We start from the raw sequence: 12517 nt of genomic DNA, 5'->3' as shown, positions 1-12517 counted from the left end.
ACCTCTTACAGAGGCACATGGGATCTAACCACAGAAAAGACAATCTAACTCTCGACATTTTGTTATGTAATTGATTCGGCAACCCAACCATAGTGTAGCAGTGAACTTTCTCTCTCTTGCTCTAATTATTGGCACACGCAGCCTCACATTACACACTCACAATGACCCAAATGGGACTGCTCATAGCTGCCGGCAAAAATCGATTTTCAAATTAGTTGGCTAATTTATGAATCGATCTTAATCGATTTGATCGATTAGTTGTTGCAGCCTCATTATAAATAAATAAAATGTTAATAAAAACAAAATTCATCAAATTACAATTCATAAAAAGAGAAATGCGCTTTGGTTATGGCCCCCAATAACACTCTAGGCCTTTTATTTATTTATTAAAAAAAAAAAAAAAAAGTATTTCAAAGTACTGTATTTAACTTATTGCCTGCCATTGACAACACTACACATCCATTTCACTTAAACTGTAAAGCCTGACAGTTAATGTTCATCTTCCATTGCCGTTGACGGCACTAGTCCAATCCGACTGGCTGGGGTGAATGAACGTTCGTTCTTGTGCTGTAAATGGCACACAATGAGTTAAATAACTGCCCTATAAAAGATTAATAAATCAATAAAGCAAAGTGCTTGCAGATTTTCTACTAAGTCTACAAAAGCTGATGTGAAATCGAAATTAAGCTTGCTGATTACGTACATTTATTGGCAAGCCCAGTAAGGAGAGGACAAGGTGTAAATATAGCCTGAAGGAAGTTTTAAAGCACCCCACTGCTCTCTTGGTCTGGCAGTGTGGGTCTAATGATATCCTTGGACAAAGTACAGACTGACTGGACTGTACCAGACTGGATGATTCATGACGAGAAGGCTGTATGACCCCTCGGCCTGCTGCAGTATTTCCAAAGCGCAGCAAAAGTGTCTCACTGCATCTCCGGCAAAGAAATGAAATGCTCCAATGCACATTACCAATGAGTCATCAAGTAGTATGTTGTGCATGCACTGTGCAAGTGGTTGGTAAATTGTTATTTTCCACATCGCCTTATCTGATTTGATATCTGCTCATTGCTTGACAGATTTGGAAATCGAGTTTGCAGAGCTGCATAACTCTACCTGAATAAGGGTGTTATCTTTACTTCTCAGCGAAGCAATTTACTCTCAACTCGGAATAATAAATCGTATTTCTGTCTGTTTGTGCAATTAAAAGTTCAGCCGGGAACACAAAGAAAGTAGAAGAAGCACCTTGAGTCTCTCGTAGACGTAGTGAACCATCGCGAACAGCTCTATGAAGTAATCCACCGTGATGGTGATGATGGCTGATCCAAAGGTAGCGGTCGAAAAGGTCACAAAGCAGCGCTGCCACTGAAGAGTGAGGACAGCAAATAGGGTTCCAGAACCCAGAAGGATTCCCAAAGGAACCCACACTGTTCGGGGGTGGTAAAATTCCTCCATGACCTTCAAGAAGGGAAAGTGACAACGATTTACTTCCTGAACTTAAAATACTTAACGGATGATGTGTTTTCTTGTTGTACATATACAAACATTTAAAGCATCTTGCAAGTACAATGGAACCTTTAAAAGTTATACGCTGAAATTCTGGGCAATTATGCTTCAAAAGACGAACGAGTTCATATCCATGCGATACTGACTCTTACACTGCCATAGGCGACATACTATGTTCTCGTCAATAACGTTTTTTATTAGGGAGGTGTAGAGGAGAGTCTGACACTGGTTCCCTGTGAATTTCAAGCTCACAAACAATTTTACTGTTGAAGAAAGTGATATACTGTTTTACATGTGAGATCAGTCTGGTTTCATTAAGAAACAACGGGACTATGAGAAATATGATCCATGCTTGTTACTAGAAAATGGAAAGTGGTAGAATCGAATTTTTGTTTCCTTATGAAAGGAGCGTATTTAATTGCTAGATTTGGTGTATATATTAGGGTTTCACCTAGTGCTTTATAGACCTGGTGGGCCACCAAGTTTCCCTTGCCCCCCCATAGGCTAAAACAGTTATCTCATTCATTGTTTTACCGCAAGACCGACGCACGGCGAATTTTCTTATGAGAGAAATCAACAAAAATCCCAAGACGGTTAATGCAGGTGGTGAAAAAAGGAAAAAGGTGATGCTTAACATTGAAGGAAATGATAGAAAAATATGAGCGTGGTGTGCACGTCAGCCAACAATACGGGTAGAATATGTCTAGTATTATCTTGAGGACGACTCTGATTATTATTATTATCATGGTAAGATTGGAAGAAAGTCTCCAGCTTCGTCAGGTTTTTAATCAATTAACTATCCGCTGATGCCAACAACAACAGAACATAAACAGAGAAAGTAAAAGCTTCCCACTCTAATGCACCTCTCTCACTCTGTCGTTAGTCACACGGTGCGTACAGGAACAGCATGCCAAAACACAATCGCCACACAGACTTCAAAATGATATTGACGGGACACATTCCCCAGACACTGCGCCACTCCTTCAAGTACGGGGGCCCTCCATTCTCAAACACATGCAGCGATCCAACGCCAGATTTAGGTTGAAAAAGTACAAAAGCTTCACTGCATACAAATAGGAAGGATTGTCTCAGGAGTGATGTGTTCGAGGATTCAAGGTTATTATTATATTTTTCGTCCCATGCATGCAATTTGAAACGTTGTGAAAAAAAATCAATGGGCGAAATTAACGGCTACGGCATTGGTCTAATAATTCGCAATATCATTATTGTACTTATTATTATTATATTATTGTTCCGATTTGTATTTATAATTTATTTGTTTTGTTATGTGTAATTGCTATTTTTAATTTGACCTACAGTATTTATTAAGAATTTAGACTAGGTTTTTGGTCTATGGAACGAATCAATCGAATTATAATGTATTCTTATGGGAAAATCCCACTTGACATACAACCATTTTGACTTACAAATCAGATCCTGGAACGAATTAAATTCGTATATAGTGTGACCACCACTGTATATATTTTAACCACATTTTAACAGTGTCTGGTGATACGTTTGAAAGCGCAATGTCGACATGTTATGGTTGATGTGCGTTGCGAGCCTGTTGCAGCTCTCTGCCATTGTACAGAATTGCATATTATTTTTGAATTTTTTGTTTTTGCTAAAACTGTGTTTTAAGACCTAGCCTTTTTTAAGTAGTAAACAAATTGCCCGTGATAACAAATAATAGTCAATAACATTGAAATGTCACATCACATTTAATTTTTATTTAAATTTTTTCCCCAAAAAACATGGTGGGCTTCCATTTTCTCAGGAAAATAGTAACAGTCATCATCGTTATACAATCACAAAACAAATACTTTGAATCTTAAATCAATCAAAAATGCTCTGAGTGGAAATATGAGATTGGCTGTTCTGAAAATGGCTGACAGTGAATGAGATGATCCCACACACAATAAAACCAAAACTTTTTGGACATAATTTCAAAAGGTATGGTTAGTGATTGCAGTGAAAATGTTTTGTAGTCCACCCTCCTTACATTGTAGCCAGGGTTATTCAAAGGGTTGGCAAATTTTACTTTAATATCATTAGATAGTTCTAACTCATCAGTATAAAATGTGTTATACAGGGTGAGGCAGAGCAACTTGCTTATTTAAATTTGGCGTCCTGAAGCGATGGTTGTTCTGAGGATGGTAGGGATGGATTTATTTGAGAGGGTGGGGCTTAAAGTTTGGTTCTTAATATGCGTTATTTATTTTGTGTTTATTTTTCAGAAACCCCAGTGGGCATCAAGGAGTGGACGAAGTTGGAATGCGCTTTCGTCATTGAGGCATTGTTTTGTTTAAGTGGTCGCTCAATCATCAAAATGCAATGTGAAGTCCGTAGACGTTTCAATATTGTATTCCTGGCCTGCAGTCGACTGTTTCATGGGTAAACAACATCAGAGAAACGGGTGATGTAAAGAAAAAGAAACCTGGCCTCCGACGAACAGCGAGGTCACCCCCAAACATTGACGCGGCGTACCTACCAACTTCTGTTTCTGTCCAGTTAATATAGATTTTATGATGGAAACCGCCTGGATTTGATTCACTTTTCTACTTTCTGGCCGTAAAGTAATTACAAAAAATTTGGAAGTCATCCAACCCCAATCTGATTGCATTTACGAGGTTCCACTGTACTTTTTAACATTCAATCTGGCTTTTGTCCTCACCACCAGTGAAGCCACTCCAACCAATAGGCCCAGCAGTAAGCCCACCATAAACAGCCCGACACTGCGGACCAACATTGTCACCAGGCCGCACAAAGTCCCAATTCCTAGGCCGATGCCCACTGATGCCTCTATGCTGAGCTGAGTGTCCATCACTCTCTCCTTGTAGCACAGCATGAAGATGACCACAGAGCCGAACATTAAGCCTGTAAGGAACAGCACGGCCTTGAAGCATCTGTAGCCTGTGGAGAGGAAGAAAGACCGCAATCAAACTACCACTCATGAATTCATTTTGATGTATATAATAAATGAGTTTATCACTTCTAAGCACCTAACTGAACTGTGAGGGTGGCAACGAGTGAACGTTCCGTCCTTCGCAAATACATTGAAAGGTTTTTGCCATCAATGGCAGCCATTGAGTTGATAAAATCGATTATTTTAGCTCCTTCCTACACCTGAGTATTAGGGTCAAACTAATGTAGTAAAAAAAAAATAGGACTAGGGAAATAAAGTAATTAAATTCGATTAATGTTGACATATTATGAGAATGAAGTCATATGTTGTAATAGTAATGTAGTGTTATGTCATTTCCTGTTTTATTTTGAAGGCTTCACCCTCCTCATGCCTGTGTACTTGTCCTTCCTCTTGTCACCTAATTGCCTATTATTTCCATCTGTTCCCCACTACCTCGTGTGTATATATTGAGTTTCCCTTGTCTTTTGCAGAAGTGTCTTACAACTTATGTTGGTCATGTCAGCCTTATTTCATAGCAATCATAGTTGTCTAGATATTATCCTCCATTTGGAATGCTTTGTGTTTGAACTTTTGATCCTAGTTATCTTAGCTTTTCCCTCCATTTGGAGTGTTTTATGTTTGTACTTTTCCTCCTTTTTGGAGTGCTTTGTGTTTGAATTTTTGATTGTAGTTATCCTGACTTATTCCTCTGTTTGAAGCGTTTTATGTTCAAAGTTCAAAGTTTGCTTTATTGTCTGTACTTTTCCTCATGCCAGCAGAAGAACCTTTGTTTTCCTGATAAAACTTTGTTGCCAGAACTCCGCAGCTGAGTCCGCCACGTTACCTCAGAGTGACAACTATGAGAAAATGTCATAATATTATGAGGAAAAGTGTTGAGATATTATGAGATTAAAGTCGTAATGTTATGAGAAAACTGTCGTAATATGATATTAAAGTCATAATTCTACATAATTTTTCATAATATTACGAGAAAAAAAGTAAATTTACAGAATTTTACATAATCGAAAAATGTATTACGACTTTATTCTCGTAATATCGTATTGGCCCGAATATAAGACGGTGTTTTTTTTAATTGAAATAAGACTGAAAAAGAGGGGGTCATCTTATATTTGCGGTGTAGACATTATACCCATTCACGACGCTAGATGTCGCCAGCTATCATTGAAGCGATGTTCTGTTGAGATGACAGATCTCAGCTACTCTCCCAATTCATGACGCTAGATGTCGCCAGCTATCATTGAAGTGATGTTCTGTTATGATGACAGATCTCAGCTACTCTCCCCATTCATGACACTAGATGGCGCCAGCTATCATTGAAGCGATGTTCTGTCATGACAAAGCTCAGCTACTGGTTTAACCAGTTTTCATTATTTTATTGCAATGTTTTTCCTTATTCAGATTTGTTTCAAGACTACAGTTACAGTTAGACTTCACTTTGATGGTTAATGCAGTTATTACAATTTTGTTGTTTTATCACAGTAGATTGGTTTATTTACATTTCAAAACCCAGAATCCATTCATTTACGAATGTGATTGAACTTTAGTTTACATATTTAAATGTTCAGGTATTAAGATTTAAATGAGGCAAAGTAGCATGCTTTTTCTCTCAAATTTATTGTTACAATCATTTGTTTCAAATGTACTGTAATTATTTTCTGTATAAAAAATTATTTGGTGTTCAAAAAGTCTTTTTTCAAACTCGAGTCTTGAAAGAGAGGGGGTCGTCTTATAATCAGGGCCGTCTTATATTCGGGCCAATACGGTATTATGATTAGTTTTGTCTCAATATTGCAACTTTTTTCTCACAGCGTTACAACATATGACGTTATTCTTGTGATATAATGATTTTAATGGCAAAATATTTTTTTATATTTTTTTATACAGAATTTTCAGTTTTAGATAGAAAGTGCAATTAGAAAAACCCAGAAAAGTTGTGGTCACAAAACAACAGAGGTGGGTAGAGTAGCCAAAAATTTTACTCAAGTAAGAGTAGCGTTACTTCAAAATAATATTACACTAGTAAGAGTAAAAGTAGTCATCCAAAAAATGTACTCAAGTACAAGTGAAAAAGTATCGAGTGAAACGAACACTCAAGTAATGAGTAACATTTTGAGTAACTGCTTGTTTTTGTTTGACTTTATTTATTTATTTTTTAAAAGTTTTTTTTTTGTCTCACCACAAACTTTTCTATATGAACTGTTGTTATAATGATACTGTACAAAACCCTATTACATAACCATATTAAGCCAAAGGAAAAAAAAATCATTAATGAGAGCAAAAAAAAAAAAAAAAAAAAAACAGTAATGAAGCATTATTCGTCCAAAGAGCAAGAGTGCCCTGCGAGCATGAGTGCCCTGCCCTCTAGTGAAAAAAAAAAAAGTTTGAGTAGTGATTACTGTAGTTCCTTCATAGTTACGATTATGAAAATAAAATAAAAGGATCATATCTCCGGTTTTCCGTGGTCAATCGGTGCCAAATAAAAACTGGGAGAGAATTTTAAATCCGCGATTTCGATTCATGTTAAGGGCAGCGCTCTATGTTAAATACTTCATTTGTTCCGGTGCTTCAAAGACACGTGACTGAACAGGCTTGTGTGATCATAGAATGGCAAGCTTGCATTTGATTGGTGTAATGGATGATTATTGTTTCGACGTCTTATTGGTAGAATTAGTAGTGCCACTCTTGCCAATAGCATCGCTGGCAAAAACAACAATAAATCTAATATGTAGAATAAAGAGGAAAAATAAAACGACTCTTGTGTAGCCCAAAGTAGCAGCGTAAGAGTAGCGTTTTTTCTTCACAAATCTACTCAAGTAAAGTTTAGTAAAACTTAAAAGGCTTAGTAAAACTACTCTTAGAAGTACATTTTTCTGAAAAGGTTACTCAAGTAAATGTAACGGAGCACATGCAACGCATTACTACCCACCTCTGCAAAACAATGATACTTTGTGATGGTGACCTTTAGGTGCAAGTGATGGAATTTCCAGCAAGTATTTTAAACAATAAACAAATGCTCCTTTTGCTCATGTCAGTAGATGTATTTTAATCAAAAACACAGTGAAAGCTTTCTAATAGTACAGCTCCACGTCTATTTGGTCGTCGATGTGGCCAAAAGCAGTAGGATGTGGTGTTAAAGCAAAAGCAATAATTCACAGCTTTTTTTTTTTTTCTTTTTCACACTTTCAAGTGAATGAAACCAGCAGACTGCATGACAAGTCCTTCATTCTTTGTCGAGTTGTGTGCAGTATTTTGTTTGAACTATTTGGACTGTTAGCACTAGAAACTGCAATAGCAAGGTCTTCACATGTTGGCTTTCAAACACACAGACAAATCCTCATTAGAATGTGATGGAAAAATCTGATAAAAAATGTTGGAAACTGTGGACAAATATCCAAATCAATGCCTGCCATTTAAAACAACTGACTTTCAATTTATTTGAACTTTGAGGGTGTGGTGGCGAATGAACAAATGTTCTTTCACCGCCAGTGTCCCAGTTCCAATGGATTGGACATCTACTGCAGATAAACTCATTTAAAGTCACTGCAGAAAGAGCCACATGATTGAACCTCTTTCATTGTCATTGGTAGCCAATGCGTTAATCATCATATTGTAATACTAAAAGGTCATGCGCAATTTGCCAAATGCAGGCTGCTGCCCTTCTAATTTCCTTTTCTTTTGTCTCTTAGCGTGGCATCTTCAGTATTTCTTGGCTTTGGGTCGTTGTACTTCGCATTGCATCATTATGTTGTTCTGTATTCCAATAAAAACCATTCAGCTCTGTTTTGCCATCATTAAAATTTCCATCTCTTTTGTTGTTACTTTCTGTTCGACGACTCAAGGGGAATAAACCTCAGATTAAATGATAGTAGTGTGTGTATTGCACACTTCCTTTATCCAGACCAGAGACCAAACTGTGGTGGCCATTTGATGCAATCCTTTTAGCTTTTCTTATCCTTTGTCTAACTTTTCTAAAGGCATCCGCAAATCTAAAATTAACTTTTGTTGGATAAGAACTATTTCAAATTTGTATTTGTTCTTCTATCATAGTTATAAGTATAAACCCTGGCTTTTCTTGTCTTCTAGCAAGACAAATCCGTACATTGCATTTGCCTTTCTGCCACTCCTTCTCATTGTCTGCTCACCTTGTCTAATATCCCTCGAGCAATCAAGCCCTCGATCCCATCTGTTCCTGTCAGCTTATGCCCTTTTATTTCTCCTGCTTTGTCCTGGCCTTTTGTCTCACCACATCTCACATGTAACTTTGTTCAGCTGAATTAAAAAAAATAGATGGCCTTTTGTCTTCCCACATCTCACATGTAACTTTGTTCAGTTGAATTAAAGAAAATACACTCACAATATATGACATGACCTTTGTGACTGTGAACAGGACCTGATGAATAGACATTTGCGCATGGATGATATTTTAAAGACTACTGTATAATGAGATATAATGAATCTGCCTTCACATAAGCTACACGGTTTCTTTCAATGTTTTATCATTTTGAACCAAATTAAACTAAACTAAAAACTAATTAATGTAAAAAAAAAAAAAACATGCACTGTATGTTGTATATGTCTATATTTTGTACTTATTAAATATGTATTCATTTTTGAAATCCAATTTTTAGATGAAAATGAAATTCATCTATTGACTTATGCTGTTTATTTCCTACTTTTTGAACATAACAAATATTTTTGCAAACTATTTATGTAGTTTTTATGAATAAAAGATTCAAGTTTTGTATTATTATCATTGTATTGTATTTTTTATCACTTCTGTTTTTTGTGCTTTTCAAATATCTTTAATCATACTTATGTAACTTTTAGAAATCTAAAATTCATGCATTTACTATTTTCATTTTTTTTTTTTTAAATTTTATGTAAAGTATTTTCTGCACTATAAAGCACATTGGAGTATAAGGCGCACCTTCAATGCAGGGTTGTTTTCGTCAACGGTGACGATCATGAAAATATTTCGTCATCGAAACATTTTTTCATGACGATGACGTCACGATGACATGCTGAAAACGTGTCTTGGGAGACTAAAACATAACGAGATGGATGCCAGTTGTCATCTGACGACACGAAAATGAGATGAAAATTCGCCATAGTTTCCGTCATAAATTCACAATTTGCAATATTTCCTATTGTGTGTGTAGTCAGAACGCGTTTAGCAGCGTTGAATGGGCTATTTTAAAATGGTTTTTATGTACAGGGCACACTGCATTATAAGGTGCAGTAGTAGTAGTAGTAGTACTGGTTGGGGTTGCGTATACATCCAGTAGATCGAGCTGCGCTAAAGGAAATGTCATGCCATGATTAACCGATACTGATCCATATATAAGGCGTATTGGATTATAAGGTGCACTGTTTGCTTTTGAGAAAATTGATGGCTTTTACTGTAGGTACACCTTATAGTGTGGAAAATTCGGTACTTATGAATATATTTTTCCAACAGATATATGCAGTTTTAATTTTACTCCTGATTTTTGTACTGTTCAGATGTCTTTAAATTCTATGTTGTTCTAATGATTAAAAAAATATATATTTATTTTACAATTTACTTCATAAATCTAAAATGCTCATTGATCAATGATCATTAGCTGCCAGCCTGTCCCAAATGGATTGGACGTCTAATGCTGTCGATGGCAGCCAATGAGGTGAATAATTGTGATAAATACAAGCAGAACCTCAATGCAAACAGTAGACTTGTGCACAACATACCAAAGAAGCAGTAGATGATTCCAAAAAGGCAGCTCATGGAACAGACCACAGAGGGCACAATCTCATATCTCCTCTCAATCTGCTGGTCACATTTCAGGCCCAGCTCGGTCAGACCCAGCAACCGGCCGGTAGAGGCCATGTCAACGGATGTTATGGGAGCCAGCGTTGATGGGAGGAGTCTGCAGGCCAGGGATGGAGAGATTGTTGGAGGGGGTTTCTAGATCAGTGTGTCTCACCCATTCAGATCTGGGAAACTTAAGAACAAAAAAAGGTGGGAGAAAGACAGCGAGAAGATTATTGATCGCTGGAAGTGCTCCGCTGGAGAGCCGATTGTGCCTGAAGCATGCTTGGAGTTTTGACGACAAACCTTTTTATCCCTGCAACATTACTGGATTGAATTACATGCTATGCAACAGTGATTCCCAACAAGTATGACAACAAATAACAAACCAGCTAATGGTACGCTGCAAATTTATAATTTCTTAATCAGATTTCTTTTTCTTAAATCTACTCAAATAGTTTTCTCCATCTTGTTTTGAGTGACTAGTTAACAGATGAATGTGGCAGATTATTCCACTTACTAAAAGTAAATATTACTATTTGTTCTTATTAAGCCGATACATCTAGAATTTGGTCATTTTTCCGCTAAATCAAGAATAATTAGCATTCAAATAATGTTTTGAACAATATCTATTCTTGGATTAAGAACAATTCTGACATTTTTAAAAAAGATTAAATATACTAATTTATCGCTTAAAATAAGTCCGTTAAGCTTTTTTCAAGTAATCTGAGTAAAATTTACTTGAAGAACTGGCTAATGATTTCACTTATTTCTAGTAGATTTACACTAAAAACAAGGGAATTCAACCAGTTTTAAGGAAGTGTTTTTGCAGCGTAATCAAGACAAGATTTTACACAACATAAATATGCATTTATGCTAATAATCTGTCATTATATGTGATTACAATGCAGTACTTTTTTTCCTTTTAAAAATCAAATGGGAGATACACCTGCATGCCATCACCCACAGTGCCTTTTCTTTCACTATTAATATGAAGTTAAAAGCTTTATCATAGGTTAAGATGAAGAATATTAATGTAAATGTGTTAGCAGTGCCTCCTGTGGGCGGTGTGTATGACTCAGAGCGAGAGCCGATTAGTATTAATACAGAGTTGGCAGAGGCAGTAGCTCAATCTGTAGTGCTGTTGGCTAGGTTTAAGACCTGTTGTGGATTGGCCAGATCAGATGCAGTACATGCTGGTTTACTTCTAAAGGTGCCCTTGAGCAAGGTTCAGTCACCTGACTGTTCTAGCGTCCAGAGCAGTTGACACAGTGGTTGTTCATGATGTGCATGAGACGTGAAGTAGTTACAACCAGTGTCGTTAATAACAGCGTTAGAGTAAAACAAGGTATCTAACGGCATCATTTTTTTCAGCACTGACCAATCTAATTAATTACTTTTGCCATCTCTGCAACACCGTTACCGTTACTTATGATGTGAAGGGGCACATTAGTACAATTTAGTTGTCTGATTTTGTCACAGCTGCCTGGCAGAAAGTGAGAGCAGAGCGGGAGGGGTTAAGGCAGTGCTGATGCCATTGCAAACGCACTGTAGATTGGCCAGGTAGCTCAGAGTGTTAGCATAGCATTTGCATTCTCATTAGCATTAGCATTTAACGTGCCGACCGTCATCTTAAACTCCCGGGCTTTTTTTTTTTTTTTTTTTTTTTTTTTTACATACAGTTTGTGGCGCCCAGGTGGGTACAATTAATTGATAATAATTTATTGTTTTCTGGCTGAGTGTGCATTATCATCACCAAGTTGGCATTGTCCTTGTAGAAGCTACAATATAGTATATATATATATTTTTTATTACAAAAAATAGTCACTTGCCCTAAACTTTTCTTGAATGACATATCCATGAACCTTGTGTGATGTTTTTTATTCAAAACAACTACAGCAAAAACAGGAGAGGCAGGAGATTCAGTCCCTAACCTGCATATTGAAAAATATATCTATATATAATAGGGGTATGACGATACACACAAGTCACGGTTTAGTGCGTACTTCGGTACGGGTGTCATGTTTTTGTATTGGTTCAGTACAACAGGAAAAAGGAGCATTTCAAAGTCTAAGTTAGTATACCGTTACACTCTTATTTAGGTGAATTAAAAACAAATCTACATCATCTACATTTTTTATTTTTTTTTTGAATGAAAAAATCAGTTCAATTCAATCAGTTAGTATAATCATCTTTGCTCGTTACTTTGCTCGGAGCGTTAGCATAGCACTCGTGTTTTCGTTAGCATTAGCATTTAGCGTGGCAAGCGTCATCTTAAACTCCCGGGCAACATTTATTTTTCT

At 36.7% G+C, this 12517-nt stretch overlaps 1 protein-coding gene across 2 annotated transcripts in view; it reads right to left on the bottom strand.

Moving 5' to 3' along the window:
• LOC130927427 (transmembrane protein 198-B-like) overlaps positions 1-12517 on the bottom strand; it is a 49857-nt gene that overhangs the window by 16812 nt on the left and 20528 nt on the right. The window contains exons 2-4 of one of the 2 annotated variants that reach the window (XM_057853246.1): positions 10154-10407; positions 4178-4416; positions 1243-1455 (exon numbers count right to left, since the gene is read on the bottom strand). In XM_057853246.1, coding sequence (XP_057709229.1) covers positions 1243-1455; positions 4178-4416; positions 10154-10292 — 591 coding nt within the window. In that variant the 5' untranslated portion in view covers positions 10293-10407. The remainder of the gene's footprint in view (positions 1-1242; positions 1456-4177; positions 4417-10153; positions 10408-12517) is intronic. The other variant, XM_057853245.1, reaches the window with a different exon arrangement.

The sequence above is a fragment of the Corythoichthys intestinalis genome, chromosome 12, assembly GCF_030265065.1.
Source record: "Corythoichthys intestinalis isolate RoL2023-P3 chromosome 12, ASM3026506v1, whole genome shotgun sequence".
Lineage (NCBI taxonomy): Eukaryota > Metazoa > Chordata > Actinopteri > Syngnathiformes > Syngnathidae > Corythoichthys > Corythoichthys intestinalis.
This window is presented reverse-complemented; position numbering and strand designations above follow the sequence as displayed.